This window comes from Sarcophilus harrisii, chromosome 5, assembly GCF_902635505.1.
Source record: "Sarcophilus harrisii chromosome 5, mSarHar1.11, whole genome shotgun sequence".
Classification (NCBI taxonomy): domain Eukaryota; kingdom Metazoa; phylum Chordata; class Mammalia; order Dasyuromorphia; family Dasyuridae; genus Sarcophilus; species Sarcophilus harrisii.
The window spans coordinates 247,124,526-247,144,507 of record NC_045430.1 but is presented as its reverse complement, the minus strand read 5'-3'; the positions used below and the strand labels follow the sequence as shown (position 1 = coordinate 247,144,507).

Genomic DNA, 19,982 nt, shown 5'->3' with positions numbered 1-19,982 from the left:
TCCTGTGCTTAAGCTCAGGGCCTGGTGCATGGTTAGTGCTTATATACATGTTTATTAGTTGAATTACAGTTCTGGTGGTAGTATAACATAAGAGATGAGGAACTGACCTTTTTTGATTTTTGAGGCTGGTTCCCATTGCCATCTTTCCTGCCCTCCTCTGGGCTTACATGAGCTGACCCAGGGAAGCTCTTAAATTTGAGGATTCTTAATTGTTTTTGTGTCCTAGACTCCTTTGGAAGGTCAAGCCTTTCCCAGAATGATTATTGTAAATAAAGTGCATAAGACCACAAAGGAAACCGATTAGAGAAAATAGCTGCCAAAATAGGTTTTTAAAATCCACCAACTTTACAGACCACCAGGTTAAGAATATTTGCTCTAGCTTCGAGAAAGCGGCAGCTAGGTGGGTGTAGTAGATAGAATTCCAGGAATATACTTTATTCCCTTTTCCTTTTTCCCTTTCCTTTTTTTCTGATATCTCCCTCCTCATCTCTTCCTTTAGACTTTAGACTCATCTAAAATCCTACTTTCTTCAGAGAGCCTTTCCTGATTCCTCCCTACCTTGCTGAGCTTGTTCAACATCTCCAGATGGGATTTTCACTGTGACCCTCTGGCCTCCCCTTTTCTCAGTTCTAGACACAGCTCTTCTCTTAGCAGCTAAGTAGCTTAAGCTAAAGGGCTATAATTTTGAGGGGCACTAACCTCAGTGTTCTTCCTCTTTCTCTTCCTCACACCATCATTTTACCAATTGAAAGGGGAACCAAAATAGGGGTAGAATAAAAGGATGAGATCATACCATCCCACTCCAGGAAAGTGACTTCCCCTTTCTGGCTCTTAAATTCCTAATCTGTAAAATGAGATGGATTAACTAGAAGGCCTCTAAGGTCTTGTCCCCCTCTAAGTAAAATGGGTCTATGATCAGCTTTCTTTATTTTTTTTTAAAGGAAAGATGGTGAGTTCATTGTGGGTATATTCAACTTTTGAGGTACCAGTAAGGGCAGGATACTTAGATAGAAATGATCAACAAGAAGATGAACAAAATCTTGTATACAAAGTGTGGAGGAGGTGATGAGACTAGAGAGGGAATCATTGGATGAGATCACCAGTGGAAAGAGTGTGTGGGGATGGAAAGATAATCATTATGGAGGTCATCTTTATCTAGACATAGGAGATTAGGGAAGGAGGAGAGGAGACATTGAAAGTAAAGGCCATGTCTGAGAAACATGGGAATTCAGTGTCAAGGAAGTCAATGAAGTAAAAAGGGACAGGCTGGTTTCAGAGAGTTTATAGAGGATATGAGAAAAAGTCATTAAATTGAGTAACTAGGAGGCCATTGATAATTTTTTTTCAGACAAGTTCCAATGGTGATCACAAAAGAATAAAGATTATGAGAGATTTGGTGAGTGAATACACGAAAATCAAAGGGATTCTTACCTTTTTGATAATCTGTTCTCTATTGCCACCCACAGCGCTCTTGTTTCATGATTTTTCTCTTCTCTGCCTTCTTGTTGGTGATTCATATCTTCCAGTCCCCTAAATATTGACACCCTACATGGTTCTGACCCAATTTTGATGATTCTTTTCCGACAGGTAACTCAACATTTTTGAAAATGGACCTCCTCATCTCTATTCTCAAACTTGCCTCTCCTTCAACTTTTCTTCCATAAATGATTGTCCCTTTCTCAGTCACCTAGAATCCAAACTTGGAAGTCATATCCAACTTCTGCATCCATTCAATTTCCATGTCTTATCAATTCTAACTAGATTTAGAAAATTTTTTTGCTCATTTTTTAAAATAGATCTGCTATGAGATCCCTCATTTCCTTTGAGTCTGGCTCAGTTTTAACTTTTTTATTGCTTGCCCCCACCTCATGTTCTTTTTTCTTCAAAAGTGATCTTTTCCTCATCAAATTTTCCCCATAAAATTTCACCTGGGTTTCTCTGTGGAATCATAGATTTAGAGTTAGTATGAACCTCAGAAGCCATTAAGTTTAACCCTTTTATTTTTTTTCTTTCACTTAGTTTATTTTTCATACATATTGCTTTATAAATCATGTTGGAACCCTTTCATTTTACAGATGTCAAAGAAATAAAATAACTTGAACCCAGAACCTAAGACTTTAGAGCCAATGAATTTTTGTACTTCCCCAAAAGTTTAAAAATTTTTTTAAAGAGAAATTGCATATTTGTAGGAACCAGTAGAGAGGTAGAGACTGTGGAGGTGGGGGATGAGGATGGAATGGAGCAAGGTACTGTTAGAAGTGGGAATGAATAAAGGGAAAGATGGAAGGGTTAATCTGGTTAAGGTAAAAAGCTATTGCTTCTTTTGATATGGTAGAGAAAGAGTATGGAAGAAGACCCAGAAGTTTCACTGTATGAAAGAAAGATGGATATATTTTCAATAAAGCAGAAAGCTACAAGGTTACCGTTGATGCTTTGAAGAACTGGAAATGTCCATTTTTTTCCTCCCTTAAGCAAATACTTATTAAGTACTTGTATGCAAGGCATTGAGGGAAATTCCTGTCTAATTCACAGGTACCTTTTTCCTCTACTTTATCTAGGAGCAAAAGGAAAAACTAGCCAGTTCCCCACAAGGAAAGACCATGCTTGGAAATATATTTTATAGTAAAAACAATTTTTTTTGGTTCCTTTGTATTTTGAAAAAAACTATTAAAATATCATTTAAGTTAAATTTGCTCTACCTAGCACCTTCTTGGCAAAAACCAATTCTCCACAGATCTCTAAATTCCTTTATCTTCAATTCAAGGTATGAAGATAACCTTCTCCTGGATATTTTCTATCACTTAATCACTTGTCCAGTTATTTCAGGAACTGGCATTACATATAAGTCAGTGATTGTCACTGAGGTTAAATGAGGTAGAGAAAGGGAAGAGATTAGGACAGTAGCTAAAACTGTTATGCTCTTAGTTGCTACCACGACACTGTCCTTTCCCCTTTCTCTCCCCAGAATGACACAGAATGAGAAAATATTAGATGCTTCTTCTGAACTTGAGATAAAAAGAAATATTTCTATAACATAGTATGATAGAAAAAGAAAGATTACCTATGAAATTACAAATCTATTATGTACAACATGCTGTTCTTTTTAAATATATAATAAGATTAGGATGGAACTTTTTCTCCCTTCCACGGCTACCATTAGACAGAAATATGTATATATAGCTATATCTACACATACACATATATGTAAAATCATTCTATACATATTTCTATTTATCAGTTCTTTCTCTGGATGCAGATAGTATCTTCCTACATAAGTCTTTTGTAGTTAATTTAGATAATTATAATGGTCAAAATGATTTAGTTGTTTACAGTTGTTCTTCAAACAATATTGCTGCAACTTTATATAATATTTTCTTGATTCTGCTCATTTTGCTCTTATTATTTCATTCAAGTCTGTCCATGTTTTTCTAAGATCATCAAACTCATTATTTCTTATAGCACAGTAGTATTCCATCATGATCATATACTACAACTTGTTTAGCCAGTCCCCTGTTGAAAAGTATCTGCACAGTTTCTAGTTCTTTGCAATCACAAAGAGAGCTGGTCTAAATATTTCAGAATATATAGGTTCTTTTCCTTTTACCCTAATTATCTATGGAAATAGACCTTATAATGATATTGCTGGGTCAAAAGGTATAGACAGCTTAATAACTCTTTGGGAATAATTCTAGATTGCTCTCTAAAATGGTTGTATCGGATGCCTTCTTTGGACTGTTTAGTAGCATGGTGTCTTTTGTGGATAAAAGTAGTATTCCTGAACCATTATCAACTGGTTTTTTTGCTTTGAATAGTTTCCTGAAGAGTGGAAATTTATGCTGGATCCCCATTATGAAGGAATTTTGGATCAAAGCTGGCCAGTCTTAGCAGACTGCCTGGTACATAGTAGGTGCTTAATAAATTTTTTTTAATGTAAACACAGGTAGACCTGGAGAATTGGCTTAATAAATGCTTCTTGACTTTTAGGCATCTGAGGAGAATTTATCCAGTTTTTTGTTTTTTTTTTTTAATCCTAAACATAGGTGGACCTGGAAAACTGGATATTAATTTAAGATCACCATCTCTCTTTCTTCCCTGTTGCTGAAAGGCTTCTTGGCTGTGATATTTAAAAGTCAAGTAAGTTGCCTTTCTGGCAAATTTTCTTCTTCAAACTCACTTTTGATTTTCGAAAGAGCCATTCATCTAAGACTTATAATTCATATAAAACTTATAATTTATCTCTGTGATGAAGACTTAACTTTAAACCCAGCATTTAGAGAAGCGAAGGTGTTTTAGCAGAGATGTTCAAATATAAAAGTTTTGGAACCTCCCTGGCAACTGAGCACCAATCTGGCCACATTATTATTCAGCACACTTGGCTTTCACTCTTTCAGTCTCTTTGCTTAAGCTCCTCCCTTTATAGAGGAAATAAGGTCATTCCCTTGGGAAGACTGCGTTTATGTGAAGCCCAGACCTCCCTCCACAGAATGATGAGCTGAATGCAAAGGCTGGAACGGGAGTCTTTTATGGACTGTGCAAGGAATAATATGCTAAGCTAGGAATGGTGGAGGGATCTAGAAGGCTGAAAAACATTCCTTTCCACTCCCTCCTCTATCCCCTCACATTCCATTTAGAGGATGAAAGAGGAAAAGCTTGGAGGATTTTTAGTCCAACCCATTCATTTTCCAAATGAGGAAATTTTGGCTTCCCCTATGGGGCTTAAAGTGATTATCCATGGTCATGCAGACTCTGACAAGTGGGTTAGGGTCACCTGACTCCCAGTGCAAAACTTTTTCCATCACACCACACCCCAGGCTGAAACCTTTAGGAACCTTTAGACCTTCTGATTTTCACCCTCATTCTTGAATTCAGAGTTCTGCCGAACACAAGAACATTAAACATTACTGAAAATTTATGTGGCCCTTCATATGGCAAAGTGCTTTACATCATTTCATTTGATCACCATGACAATATGGATTTAAATAAAGATCTCAGTATGTTAAATCTGGGAGTTAAAAAAAAAAAAAAGACAAGGAAGGATAAGGTATTTCTGTAGTTCTTCCACTGGCAAATTCCATAACTTGTCTTCTCTGGAGTCTTAGCTTATTTTTCTGTAAAATGAAGATGAATAATAATACCTTGATCTGATAATTTTATGAGCAACCAAAATAGTTAAAAGTTGTTAAAAATGCTTTTGAAAGCTGGGAAGTAGCCAAGATCCCAAATCTTTGATTCAGACTGTAATCCGGCATTTTAATTTTTTTATAGCAAAGAAGGGCAGCTAGGTGGCACAATGGATAGAGTGTCCCACTTAGAGTCAGGAATATTCATCTTCATCAAATATAACCTCAGACATTTACTAACTGTGTGATGCTGAGCAAGTCACTTAACCCTGTTTGTCTTGGTTTCTTCATCTGTAAAATGAGTTGGAGAAGAAAATGACAGCCCATCTAGTATCTTTGCCAAAATAACATAAAAAAAATCAAACCCGAAATGTGATCACAGAGAGTCAGACATGGCTGAAATGATAGAACAACAGTAATGGTAGGCAACATGAAATCCTTGTCCAACAATTAGAAAACTGACCCTCAGCCCAGAAGCTATTAAGAAGTGAATCCAAGAAAGGCTAGCTTTCAGGTCATTCTTGAAAGGAGGATAAAAGAACTGAAATTGTTTTCATCTTGTGTCCAGTTAGTCAACAAATAGTAGCATCTCATGGGACACTTGGTTCATGATGAATGTGATCGAATAGACCATTATGAAGATAATTGTCGCTTATGTATCAACATTTTTTATATAAGATGAAGTAAAGGCAATTCTCAAAGAACTTGACAAGGTCCTCTAAATTAAGTCAATAATAGTACCTTCCACTTCACAGGCTACTCTGAGGATCAAATGAGATCTTGCAAAGAGAGCACTTTGTACATCTTCAGATGATTTTAATGTCATCTGTTATTTTGGTTATTATTGCTTTGGTGATTTCAGCAGAAGAGATCACAAAATACAAGTCAGGAACCAAAAAAAAGAAGAGGATTTTAGCCAAGGGTTAATGAATGATTTCTCAGAAATTTCATGCCTCAACATATTAAAGAGTCACTTCAAGAAGAATCCGAAAATACTGAACATGAAGAAAATGGAATATGGAGTCACTGCTACTCATTGCTTGGGTTACCTAGGAAAGATACTTCACCTCTGAGAGCCTCAGTTTCTTCATCTTTAGAATGAGAGGATTTGAGTAGATGGCATCTGAGGCCCTTCCAGCTATAAACCTAGGATCCTATGAGAGCGTCATGTAATACTTGACCTTATTTTAACGGACAGGAAATAACCAGTTATACAAATATTATATTATTATGTGTTACATATGTCATATATATTTCAAATATTACAATGTATTACATGTGGGTGATATATCATACATTATGTGTCATATTATTATGATGATAATGTATAATATATATGTGTATATATGTAAATGCACATACATATGCATTTATATTTTTATATAGATTTAATTGTGTTTAGTAATTTTTCAATCATATTTGACTCTTTATGACTCCATGTAGGGTTTTATTAGCAAAGACACTGACATGGTTTGACATTTTTTTCTCCAGTTAATTTTATAGTTGAGGAATTAAAGGCAGACAGGGTTACATGACTTACTCAGGGTCACTACAGCTAGTAAGTGTCTGAGGTCAGGTTTGAATTTTTTCCTGATTCTAGGTCCAATAGTTCTATTCATTATGTCACCTAATTGCTGTACATATCTATATACATACACACAAGGACTTCATTTGATCCTTCCAGTAATCCAGTAAATGGGAATTAATATTCCCATTTTATAGATGAAGTCACTGAGACAAATAGGGTAAATGACTTGCTTACAGTCACATAACTAGTAAGCGTCAGAGCCCAGATTTGAACTCAAAAGCTTAGCATTCTATCTACTTGGGCCAGCTAGCTGCCCCAGCATGTGTAATGTATGGACTTTCCACTTCCACAGAGAGTTGGGGTGAGAGATTCTGTTCATATCTCTTCTAGCAAAGATTATGTTTAAGGGAGACACACTGAGAGATAGGTTAAAGAATTTTAAAATTTGTAAGAAAATATACAGATTTTATGTACAAGTACAAATGCGCTTGCCACTTTTAATGATTTGGTCATGGAATTTGGCCAAAGGATAGATACTGGACACAGGGCACTTTTCACAGCTGCCTTAACATTCATGCACGTAATTTGCTAATCTGATAATTTGTTAATAGTAAGAGAGTTACCTCATTGCTGTTGCTTCTTAGAAATTTGATAATCTCTAAATGGTGTGGAGGCTTACTCTTAAAAGGCATTTGTTAGGAAATTACTGTGTGCCAGGCACCCTGTTACATATGGAGAATACAGAGAGAAATCAAAAAATAGTGCCCGCCCTCAAGAAGCTTACATTCTGATAGAGGAGACATGCAGGTAAATAGACATACATTAAATATAGAGTAGATAACAAGTGATTTTTTTTTTAATTGGAAGGCAATAGCAGTTTTGGGAAGTGACCTCCTGCCCCAGGCTTTCTAAGACCTTGAACTTAGTCAAGGTTAGAAGTCAGGGTTTCTCAGAGGTGGAGGTGATAAAGGAGAGCATTCAGGGAAGGGAAAGAAATAAGGAAAAAAAATGAGAGGAACAGCAAGTAAACCTTGACTACTAGAAAGGATCCATGTGAAAAATTTTAAATTCCAAACAAAGGCATTAAATTTATATTTGATCCTGAAGATAATAGAGAACCACCAGAATTTAGTGTGACATGATCAGACCTACATATAAAAAAAGTTATATTGGTTGTTGAGTGTGGGATGATCCATTGGAATGGGTGAAACTCATAACAGGAGGCCAGTTAAGAAGCTACTTGAATAACAGTACTGAAAAATGGGGGAGCTGGTTGATGCAGTGAATAGAATGCTGGGCCTGAAGTCAGGGAGGTCTGAGGTTAAATGCAGCTTCAGACACTGACAAGCTGTGTGAACCTGGGCAAGTCATTAATCTCTCCTTGCTTCAGTTTCCTCAACTGTAAAAATGAGCTGAAGAAGGATGTGGCAAACTACTTCAGCATCTTTGCCAAAATAAAAAAAAAAATCCCAAATTGGGTCACAAAAAGTTGGACATGATTGAAAATGACTGAGTGCTGGAAGGTTGGTATGGACAGAGGGAGACAAAGGCTGGCTTCCCGAGAAGTCTATGTACTGCTAAACACAGCAGCTCTGAAATCCCAACAAGTTGCGTATTAAAGAGCAACAAGGAATAATTCAGAACGGAAAATGATTGTATCTGTCAGCTGTTCTACATAAAAAGTGTACTTTGCCCTTCAGGCCTATTATCTCAGCATTACCCACTGCCCTGCGCTTGGTTAAGCGGATCTTGTTATGGACAAAACTCACATAATTGGAATACAAAAGACACCTAAGATCCCTGTTTAGGAATACAGTTGAGTCTGTGTTCTTATTTTGTATTTTAGATCTGCAAGTCCTATTTGTGGGCAAAGGACTTCCTTTTCTGAATCATAGTCTTCACAGAAGGAGGTGTGATACAGTGTGAAGAAGACTGGGCTGGACTTGGAAGTCAGCAAACCTCGATTTGAAACCCACCTCTGGTACTGGTTAGCTATGTGATCCCAAGCCAAGTTACTATGTGCCTCAGTTTCCCTATTTGTTAAATGGCAATTATACTAGCGATTCCCACATCTCATGTGAATGTGATAAGAAAGCATCTTTGTAAAACTGACCAGATCCAAAGCTTTTCCCCGCTGTGTCATACTGAATGGACTTTAATCATAATATAGAAGTAAGCTGGAATTGTTTTAAATTGTGTTTTGTTCCCCCAGTATCTAACCAATGGTACATAAATATTTGTACTGAATTAAATAAAAAAGGTAAAGATCAGGCATATTAGTACAACTTGTTTCCCTTTTAAGCTTGCTCAACTCCTTCTTTACCCTTTGCTTTGCTCTTCTCATAAATTAATGTGATTTTAAAATAATGCCAATTAAGGATCATTACATATGGCCAGCAACATATAATGGCAACAGATTAAAGAAAAGAAATATTCAGAGAATTCTAAGTTTGAGCAAATTCATTAGTAAGTAGGAAGATTTTAATCTCTATTATTCTGAAGTATTATTTTCATTTCCCAGGCACAGATACTTACTAGCTATGCGACTCTGGCCAAGTCACTTAACCTTATTTGCCTCAGTTTCTTCTTTTGTAAAATGAGCTGGAGAAGGAAGTGGCCAGCCACTTTGCCAAGAAAACCTCAGAATGGAGACATGAAGAGTCAGACATGACTGAAATAGCAAAATTATTTTTGTAATTTGAAGGTCTGTCCAGATTATAAAGCTGATACATGACAAGGGAATAATGAAGTGATCATTCTGAAAATTTATATCAGAACTGTTACATAATGCATTAAAACCAAAGCTTCTTCCTATGCCAGTTAATTATAACACATGGAAGTAAAATCATCCTTTAAAAATGCTTGCTTTTTTAAAGACTATTTTAAAAAAACCACTCTCATTTTAGATTAGATTCTTCTTTGCAGACAGAGCCACAAATATGTAGTATTTGTTAAATTGCATTTTAATAACTAGATTTTGCCTCCTTGAACTCTTTGAGGGAAAATTTTTGTTCCCAGGGGAAATTCTGTTCACTTGTCTTATCATCATATTAAATGTTCACTCATTGAAGGCTCACTCTGTGAACATTATGGTGTTAAGTTATAGGGGGTTGATTTCAGCTCTTCCCCAGTAGGATGTCACTCCCGACTCTCAACATAGGGAGGACAAATCCCTGAGTCTTGCTAAGAGATTTCACATATTCTCACCATGTCTTTCCTTCACACCCACCTGTTTTAATAATGAAGGAGGTCATTTATGTTTCTAAATAAATATCAATTGATTTGATATGTTTGTGAATGTCTGCTTAGACACTGTAGAACTTACTTTGTTCCTCTACTAATTCTTTTAATTCTTTCTGCAGGTCCTTTTGAAAGAGCTGCTGTGTCCACAAGACCCGATCCCTTCAGCTCCCAGCACTGGCCCCCCCATGGCACTTTGTATATCCCAGTGAAACCTGCCAAGCTGGACGCCACAGCTTTGCCCACCGACACCTTGGCCACCACTGTGCCCCTTCCTGAGACTTGTGACCATGCGGTCTTAGCCTGCAGCCCGGGCATTCACGAAGAGCACTATGTAAGTGAAGCCTTGGAAGATGTGTCAGATTGCAGGAAATACCGAGATGCCTGCACCATTACTGGTAAGTGGTATCTTGGGCAGGGGCTCGGGGCAGGGGTCCTCCCTCCACCCTTAAAAATCTTCCATGGCTCCCACTTGTTTCTAAGATCAATGGTTACAACCCTCTACACTCTCTCCAAGGATAGCTGCAGTCTTATTTCAGATTACCCCACTTTGTTCAGTTTTCGTTCCAGAGAGGACCTCATGCACTACACTGTGTGTCTCTCACTTTTTCCTCTCTCACAAAAGGTCCTCAGAGCCTGGATCCCCTTCCTCCTTCCTTCTGATCCTTCATATCTCTGACTTCTTTCCCAACAGCCATCCAGTTTGAGATGTCTGAAAGGTAGTTGGATGTGTGACTGGGAGTCTGCAGAGAAGTTAGGATAAGGTCTGTAGGCAGAGATGGTAATTAAATCAGTGGGAACTGATGGATCATCAAATGAAATCCTCAAAAAAAAGAGGGAAGGGCCCAAGACATATCCTTGAGTGGCTATGGTTGTTTGTTTGGGTCAGATGGGCCATTCTAATGAAATTTGAAATCTAAGTGTTTGTTGATTAATTTGCTTACCGTATTGTGTCCTAAGAAAGGGTGGGACTGTTCTAATGAAATCGGAAATCTAAATGCTTGTTGTTTGAGTTGCTTAGGTATTAAGTCCTCTTAGTGGCATGAGCCTAGGATGTATGCTTTATTTTTGTACTGATTACAACTGTCTGAGCTGAGCTATTGAATTAGAGAGTGAATCCCCAAGTGTTTTGCTGAACTGAAGTTATATCAAGCATAAAAGTCATAGAGGGCAGGGCTGAATATGAAATAGAAAATAATTAAAGGATGAGCTTTGTTACATAATAGATCCCTAATAAATGTTACAGATTTATTGATTGATTTACAAACCTATAACATGTTTTGTACCACTTTGGTATCTTTTTAAAATGATTCTGCCCCAGAACCATTGTAATCTTATCAGTCACTCAACATCATTTATTGATTGTCCATGGTATACCAGGACATCCTTCCATTCTATGCTTAATGATGCTCGAAGAATCTGCAAAACTGTTGATTTGGGGATTCGGGGACTTTATGGAGGCAAATCATAGCTCAGAAAGAGTCTCCAAATTTTATAAACTAACTTACAGTAAAATGATGTTAGTCTTTATCCTTCATTCTTGAAGAGAACTAATGACATTACAGGGTGATGACTTGCCATAAATTGGATTTAAATGAGATAGACTTGTGCAAAGTCTTCAGCCACACTCTCTCTTCCAGAGTCATCAATGTCCAGTGGCAAGATAAAAATCAACACTTGTATTGGCTGGGTGCAATAGTTGACCTTGGCCTTCATCAGCTCTTTAGGGCAGGGACTGGTTTGGTGTCAGTCAATCAACAAGCATTTGTTAAGTATTTACTTTGTGCTCAGCACTGAGCCCAGCTGTGGGGATAGAAAGACAAGAAAGAACTTTGGCCCTGCCCCCAAGGAGCTTACACTCCAATGAACGGGGTTAAATACTTGATAATGTGTATAAATTCAGTATAAGATGCTTTGGGAGAGGGTGTGCACCAGCAGTTTGGGAGATGAGGAAGGCCAAAAGGGCCAAAAGGGCCAAGGGCCAAGGGCCAAAGATTTCAGTACATCTTTGAACTTGGATGGCTAATATAATTACATCTTCATTTTTATTGAGCTGTAAGTAAAATTTTGCATTTATTTCATTTATAAACGTAGGCAGCAAATCACAGTAACACTAGCCTACCTCAGACTGTCAAGGGGATTACACGAAAAAGGTTAAGAATTTTTGCTACAGACATGGATTATATGGAAATATGTTTTGCATGAGTTCATATGTATAATTGATATCATATGGCTTGACTTCTCAAGGGGGAGGGAAGGGAGGGAAGGAGAGAGAATTTGAAACTCAAAATTTTAAAAAATAAATGTTAAAAAAGATTTAAACGTATAATTTGGGAAATATTTAGAGATTTATTAAAAATAAAGACTTTTGGTGCATTTGGTAGCATCAGGACTGAATCTTCAAGGACAGAGGGAGTCTTTGAAGCGAGAGTGAGGAGGGAGGGAAGTTAACATAGTCTTGGGGGACAACCAGCCAGTTCTAAAGCACTGAGATGGAAAATGGAGTGACATGTGAGAAGGACAGTGAGGGGGGCCAGTATGACTAGACAGTGCAATGCCTGGAGGGGAATGAATATGTCATAATGCTGGAAAGACAAGAGGGACCAGGCTGGAAAGAGATTTAGATAATAATCAGAGGAGTTTATGATCCTACAAGTAACAAAAGTTGATTGAGGGGCTTGGGGTAGGGGTATGACAGTCAGACCTATTTGTAGCCATGTGGAAGGAAGAGGAATTGGAGTCAGCCAATAAATATTTGTTAAAACACTTCTCTGTGTAAGGCACTGGGCTAAGCCGGAGATAAAAATATGAAAAAAGGCAATCCCTGCCTTCAAGGAGCTTACAGTTTAATGGGCAAAGGTAAAACACAAAAGGAAGCTGAAACAGTGGTGATGAGGGGCACTAGGTGGTGTGGTAAATAGGGCACCAGCCCTGGCTGGAGTCAGGAGACTTCAAATATGGCTTCAGACACTTGACACTTACTAGCTGTGTGACACTGGGCAAGCCACTTAATCCTGATTGCCTTGCTTAAAAAAAAACAAAGGTGTATGGGGATGGAAGAGGAAGAAGGCATAGTAGAGAAGTCCCAAAGAAGTGCAGCCAGATGGGGAATGACAAGATGATCTGAGCCGAGCTCCTTTCTTCAGTGGAGAGTTTGGAGTACATGGTCCTACCATTATGGGGGAGTGATGAGACTGAGTGGGAGAGAAAACTGAGACAGGAAGCCACGGCAACAGCCAGGTCAAAAGCTTGATGAGAATCTCCACTGAGAAGGAGGGTGGCTGTGTGAGTGGAGAAGAGAGGTCCCCTGTGTGGGACATTGGCAAGGCTTGCCAACACATTGGCTGTGAAGTGATAGTGAGGATGACACGCACGAATGTTTCTAGCCTGGATAAGTGGAGGATGGTGGTGCATTTTATACTAATAGAGAAATTCAGGAGGGGGGGTGTTGGGGGAAAGAAAATGAGGTCACTTCTGGCCGTGATGATTTTTGAGCTCCATTCAGAACATCTCCCTGGAAATGACTAGTAGGAATTTGGCCATGTGAGATTAGCTTAGGAGAAAGTTTGGGGCTAGATATATCTATCTGAGAAATGACTGTTTTCAGAACCCAAGGGAATCTTGCAATTGTTCCATTGGACTGAACAACAGACTCATGTTAGATCCCTTCAAAGTTTGGAGTTGGAAAGCCATCAGGGCTTGTACTTCTCTAGCATAGCCTTAAGAAGTCACCTGCAGTAACCATTGAAGCATTGAAGCAGGACTTCTCATGGCAGGGGGTGGGGAGTAGGGGTGGGTGGATGGAGGAGTTAGGGAGAACAATGGACTTGGAGTCAAGAGGACCTGAATTCAAATTCAGCTGTGTGATCCTGGGCAGGGTACTTTCAGCTTCAGCTTCCTCATCTGTAAAATAGGAATAACCATAATAACACCTACCATCCCAGGGCTGTTGTGAAGATCAAATGAGAAAATGCCTCTATAGCACTTTGTAAACTAGAAAAAGCATAGATTTCTATAAAAAGCATGGACTTCAGGGCAGCTCATTTGCCTGGGAAGACTTAAAAGGTTGCATGCAGAGAAATGAGACAAGGAGACTCTTTTGCAGAGCCCTGTGACCGAGATTAAATTTTAATTAGAGAAAGATGATGTGTCTCTCACACGGTCTCACCAGCCATTTCTGTTTTTGCCCTTGCAATTATAACGAGGTTAATGAGAATGTGTTAGGTGCTGTATACACACATACACATATACATACTCAGAGAGAAAATAATATAATATGGGTAAAAGTATAATCCACAAGAGTGGGAACTTGTCTTTTTGTGTTCTTTTGTTGTTGTTGGTTTTTGTTGGTTTTTTGCTCATACTCTTTGCTCTCCAGGTTGATATCTATCTTTTATCAGTGGAAAGAGAACATGTCTCCTGGTCCGGAAGATCTGTTAGCCTCTGACACTGACTGCCTGTGCTCCCCAAACACAACTCTAATGCCAGCGCCTCCTTGGTCTGAGTTTAATGTTTGGACCAAATAAGGCACTTGCAAGTCACTAAACATTTAACAAAGGAGCAGGTTTATTTAGCCCCAACAGAGCACAAATGGGTGACAATATAGTGGGATGGAAAAATTCTGTACTGGGAGTCAGGAGACCAAGTTAAGGGATGCTTGATCATGGAATAATCATTTCACCTCTAGAGTGGGGACCTTTGTTCTTTCATTTGAAAAATAAGAGGGTTAGTTTTTGATTTCTCTGCATGATACCCCCTCCTCTTCACCTGAAATTGCTGGCCAGTAATCATCAGGGTATATTGACTAGGGTGGTCTTAGGGTACCACCATATCTCCCAGACATAAACACTATGGGCTTGGATGTATTAGGAGCTGAGAACTTTCTCAGAAAAGCCAAGGGCCATTCAGGCCCCAGAGTCAGCTTTGTCCTGGGCCTAGCCCTTGTTGGCTGGGGAATAAAGCTGTGACAGGGAAGCTGAGACCATTTGGATCTCAGGGGGTGGCTTTGCCCTATCATATCTCTTGAGCTAAGTTGCAGAGCAGACTCTGATCTGGATTGGTGAAGGGAGTACCTTATACCAATGTCTGTTCTCTTGAAAATGGGATTCATAATTGGGATGGAATCGTAAGATTTAGATCGGGAAAAGTTTTAGAGGTCATTTGGAACTGGCATGTTATGGATGAGGAAGCTGGACACTCGCCTAAAGTGAAAATGGAATAAATAGCAGAGCTGGGGCAAGTACACAGTTTTCTTGCCTCCAAATCCTGTGATTTCTACCATTTTCTAGGGTTACCATTTTCTAAGTTTCTGAGGAAAGTTTCCTGATGTAGCAGCCTGGTTAAAATATTTTTTTATTACTTTAAAAGAGAAAGGCAGCATGGTAGAGTGAAAAAAAAAAACCATCAAAAAACTTGGTGGAGCCATGGTGTGTAGAGCCCTGGGCCTGGAGTCAGGAGGACTCATCTTCATGTGTTCAAATCCGGTCTCAGACACTTACTAGCTATGTGATTCTGGGCAAGTCACTTAACCTGTTTACCTCAGTGTCTTCATCTGTAAAATGAGCTGGAGGAGGAAATGGCAAAACCATATCTTTGCCAAGAAAAGGGGGATGTGACTGAAACGACTCAACAGCAACCAAGATCACAAGACCTGGCTCTGTCATTTTTGCGTGACCCTCTTTATAACCCTTCTACTTCTAGCATTCTATGAGTTAGGGTTAGACTTCATGTTTTTGTAAGAAGGGGGAGGTATTGCAAAGCAAGGGGATGTGGTGAAACGAATGCTAGATTCGGGGGTCAGAACCTGGAAGCTTGGCAAATTACTTAATTTCTTTGTGCCTTAATTTCTTCTGTCAAATGGGAAGAATTTGGCCCCATAAAAAATCAGGCTCAGGAGATGGGATTAGGTTTCATAATTTTTTTTTTAAGCAAAAAGTTGAAGAAATGAAGCTTTTTTTTGTTATACCTTCCTCCCTTCCTTTGCTTTGAAGGTGTGCCTTATAGCAATATACAAAATGGATTACTTGTAGAGTCCCACCCAATCCTAGATCTGTTTATGGGTGGAACCAGTACTGGGCTCTCTGCCTTGGTCCCAGCCTTTGATCACTGAATGTTGTGTATCTCCAAGCAATCCTCTCTCAACTTCCTTTTTCCCCTTTAAAAGAAAGGGGTTGGTTGAAATAGGTGATCCTTAATTTGCTATAGTCAGTGATATTCTATTTTTCCCCCCCTAATCTTGGAAATATAAATTGTTTAAAAGCTAATAAACTTTTAGGGGCAGTTGGATAGCACAGTGGATAGAGCACATGTTCCTGAATTCAAATCTGTCCTCAGACATTTATTAGCTGTGTGACCCTGGGCAAATCACTTACTCAGTTTCCTCCTTGGTAAAATGATCTGGAGAAGGAAATGGAAAACCATTCCACTGTTTTTGCCAAGGAAACCCCGAATAAAATCCTATATGACTGAAAATGACGGAACAACATTAAAACCTGATAGAAAATAAATCTGGACCTTTCTTAATTTCTGCAAAGAACAAGTTCAGGAGACCAGATTGATATTTGGCTTTAAGTGCAAATAATACTAAGTTTATAGAGATATGAATGGTGGAGTGGGCTTTTTAAAAATTTGTTTGGGATGGGGGAGAGATAGTCATGGAGACCACAAAGACCCTTTCTAACCAGAACATCATCTGCTTGTTGTCCCATATTCTAGGTACAGAGTTTTCACTGAAGGATATTTTAACAGAGTGCTGGGAAGAGAATTTGGGCAGAGAGCCCAGAGTTACATAACCAGTTGTGATCTTTGAACAGCTCACATTCTGAAGACCTGCCCCGGCATACAAACTCAAAGGGAGAGGAGGGGGCAGGAGGCAGTTGGGTCGCAGCTGGGGCTGGACTTGGGGACCTTGCGCACTTGTTTCAGGGTTGTGGTTCTCTGACTGTGAATTTTTGTCCATGGCGCTGGTGGCACAGATTGGGGAGCCCTTAATTGCCCATTCTTTGGTAAGACTTCAGCCCAAACTGATAAGGACAAATAATTTTGGTAAGTGTAATTGACCATAGGCTTTTCTTCTTATTAATGTTGCTTTCCTTCTGCTCGACAGGGTTGGAGACAGAAGCTTATGTCTTTTTTTATATCTTTTTATGTCTTGCACTAGTCTGTCCTTCCACCTGTGGAATGTTCTCACGTGATTTGAGGTATCTATTTTGAGGATGTAAGGTCGTGATTTTTCATTTCATTTCAGGCTTGGGGGCAGGACTTATGTGGTGGGGTAGGAGGAGCTCTGGATATGAAGTTCTGATAATTGGATTTTGGGCTCCATTCCCATCTTTTCCACTGACCTGTGGCCTCCTTGTGTGGAAAGCTAGTAGAAACAATCCTGGATCTGCAGCCAAGGTCCTGAACTCAAATCCCAGCTCTTCTACTGAAAGAGGTGGATTTAAAGAGGGATTTTATGGAGTTCAGGATAATGTATTTTGAAAATGCTGTGGTTCAGTTTCAAGTTAGAGCTAGAAGGAACCTCAGAGATCAGGTAGCCAAAGCCTCTTATTTTATGGATGAGGAAATTAATGCTTGTAGAGGCCAAATAACAATGATGATGAGGATAATAGTAAAAATAATGAAAAGAAAGTAAAAAGTAGTAAGGCTGGGATTCAAATGTAGGTCCTTCAATTCCAAATCAACATTTTTTAGGTTCAATCGAAATAGGGGAGTAGAATGAAATTTCTTTGATAGTGAATGGACTTAGCTAATTAGCGCTTTAGAGTCTGTGAACCATTTGCTCTCCATTTACTAAGATTTTGCTTTTATTCCAACTGGAATGCCCTTTTCTTTCCGCCTGTGCCTGGTGAAATCTCACCCATTCTTGGCGGCCTGTCTTTGAAAGGTCAGCTCCTTGCTGTGACACAGCCTTCCCTGTCACCCTGGTCGTAAGGGACCTCTCCCCACTCTGAACATTGACAGCTCCTTGTTTGGACAACTTAGCATGTATTGTCTTGTACTGTGGCTGTTTGTATTGTAGTGGGAATCCTGCTCAGCCGGGAGTTAGGGAACCTGGGTTTTACTCTTGGCCCTAGTGCCAACTAGCTAGTTCACGTCTCTGAGGAGAATGAGAGCTTTTGATTTAAATCATCTCTAAGGTTCCCTTTGGCTCTAATGACCTGCGATTACCAGACATTCTTTCCTTTTAGACTCCCCTAAGGGGAGCATTCATATCATTCCTGGAGGCAACTAGGTGGTGCACAGGTACATGGGGGCACATAGAGTTAGGAAGATCTGAGTTTAACTTCTACCACAGTGAGCAAGTCACTAATCTGTTCACCTCAGTTTCCTCAACTGTAAAATGGGGATAAATAAAAGCACTTGCCTCTCCTGGTTGTTATGAGGATCAAATGAGATGATGTTTGTAAAGAGCCTGGCATACAGTAGGTAGTATATAAATATGCTATCGTTGTTATTAGTCAGGGATCAGTAGCCGATCACACAGTTTAGGGGGAGCCAACAGGGTAAGAATCTATTTCTTAATCCTTCCTAAATCATATTTATATCGCCAGTATATCAAGTACAGTTCATTACACACAATGTGCACTTATTATTTCTTGACAAAAAGGAATGAAAAATAGACTGTGGGGGATAGAAGTCAGAAAGAATGGAGCCTCTCCATTGCCTTGCCTTCTTCACTCTCCCAGTGAGTGGAGAGAGATTGGCTCTTCTAGTTTCCTAGGACTTTTGAAATTCTGGCTGTGATGAGAAATCCTAAAATGCCAAACTTTCAGGTTTGTTCATAAATTCTTGTCTGTCTCGCAAGTGAAATGCATATATCCTGCTTTCCCTTAAGCCATGTTGTGATAATTTGACAGATTTCAACAATTCCTGCATAGAAAGTCTCTGCCCTGGTGGGAAAGGATAAAACAGAATTCATTCCTGGGGATGAGGGGGGTTCAGGCCCCATGGTCTCCCATCCCAAAGTAATGCTAATAAACATTTTCTCTTTAGCTTTTAAGTCCCCTGTCAGATTAGTGCCTCTCAATAGGAATGGTATCAAAAGCCCCTCATTTGGAAATCCCCTCTCTTCTTTTACTCGTGGTAGATGTGGCTACCAGGCTTGATTTTGTCCCTTTTTGTATCCTCAGAGCTTAACACAGTGCCTGGCACATAATAGGCATTTGATAAATGTTTATTGATTATTATTTTTTTTTAAATTTTTTTCTTGTTACAGTTATATAAGTTACAGTTAACCTATTACAAATTGAGTCCTATACGATTTTTCAGGGACACATTAATACCATTTCATGCTCTAAGTCTTTCTATCCCTTGTGCTGCTGAATCCTCCCATCTTTTTGTGTTTCTCTTTTTATTAGAATGCTATCTCCTTGAGATCACGGACTATCTTATTCTTTATTTCCCCGGCAATGATCACAGTGCTTGGCACTTGGTGCTCTTTCATTCATTCTAAAGAAATCTTTGTAGACAAGTTGTCCCACGGAAGGAAAGAGAAACAGATTATGGAATATCTAATTCTTCTACAGAATGAAAGAATGTAACCTTTAATTAAGGAAAATAACAAATTCTTCCCTGCTGTTTCCTGATCTTTCTTTTTTTCATCACCCACAAATGATAAGTTTTAGCTAACTGTTTATGGAAACTCCTCTAGAATCCAAAGTCATTTTGTCGTTCCTGAATTTAATATAAGGTTGCTGACATACCCTTAGGTTGAGTAATTTTGACCTCGGCAAAAGAAAAAGCAAGCATGGATAACTACTTCTTTTTCTCAGCCTGTTCTTGCTTAAACTAAATTAGACAATATTAATCTCTTTCTTGAGACTATTGACAAATGAATAGGCTCGATGTTTTTACTAATGTTTTGGTAGTGATTGATTTTTAAGACCTGAGAATTCATATGTGGAACATTCTCTCTGTAAAAGCGAATAGTTGCCTGGGGGTACTGAAAGGTTGAGTCATTGGACCATGGTAACCCATATAAATCAATAGGAATTCTAACCAAGGTCATAGAGTCACAGATTGAGAATTGAAAAGTACCCCCTGATTTTACAGATGAGAAAACAGAGGATCTGTGATCTGCTTTATGTCAT

The 19,982-nt window shown here is 38.9% G+C and overlaps 2 protein-coding genes across 7 annotated transcripts in view; both read left to right on the top strand.

Annotated features, from left to right (window-relative positions):
• Positions 1-10,097, top strand: part of LOC111721175 — a 105,154-nt gene extending 95,057 nt beyond the window's left edge. The window contains exons 4-5 of the mRNA XM_031940245.1: positions 8,495-8,629; positions 10,011-10,097. The gene's annotated coding sequence lies outside the window, so the exon portion shown is untranslated. The remainder of the gene's footprint in view (positions 1-8,494; positions 8,630-10,010) is intronic.
• TRAK1 (trafficking kinesin protein 1) overlaps positions 10,016-19,982 on the top strand; it is a 133,574-nt gene continuing 123,607 nt past the window's right edge. For 2 of the 6 annotated variants that reach the window (XM_023505134.2, XM_031940051.1), the window contains exon 1: positions 16,343-16,932. In XM_023505134.2, coding sequence (XP_023360902.1) covers positions 16,845-16,932 — 88 coding nt within the window. In that variant the 5' untranslated portion in view covers positions 16,343-16,844. Of the gene's footprint in view, positions 10,287-16,340; positions 16,933-19,982 lie in introns of those variants that run through there. The other 4 variants (XM_023505135.2, XM_031940056.1, XM_023505133.2 and 1 more) reach the window with 4 other exon arrangements.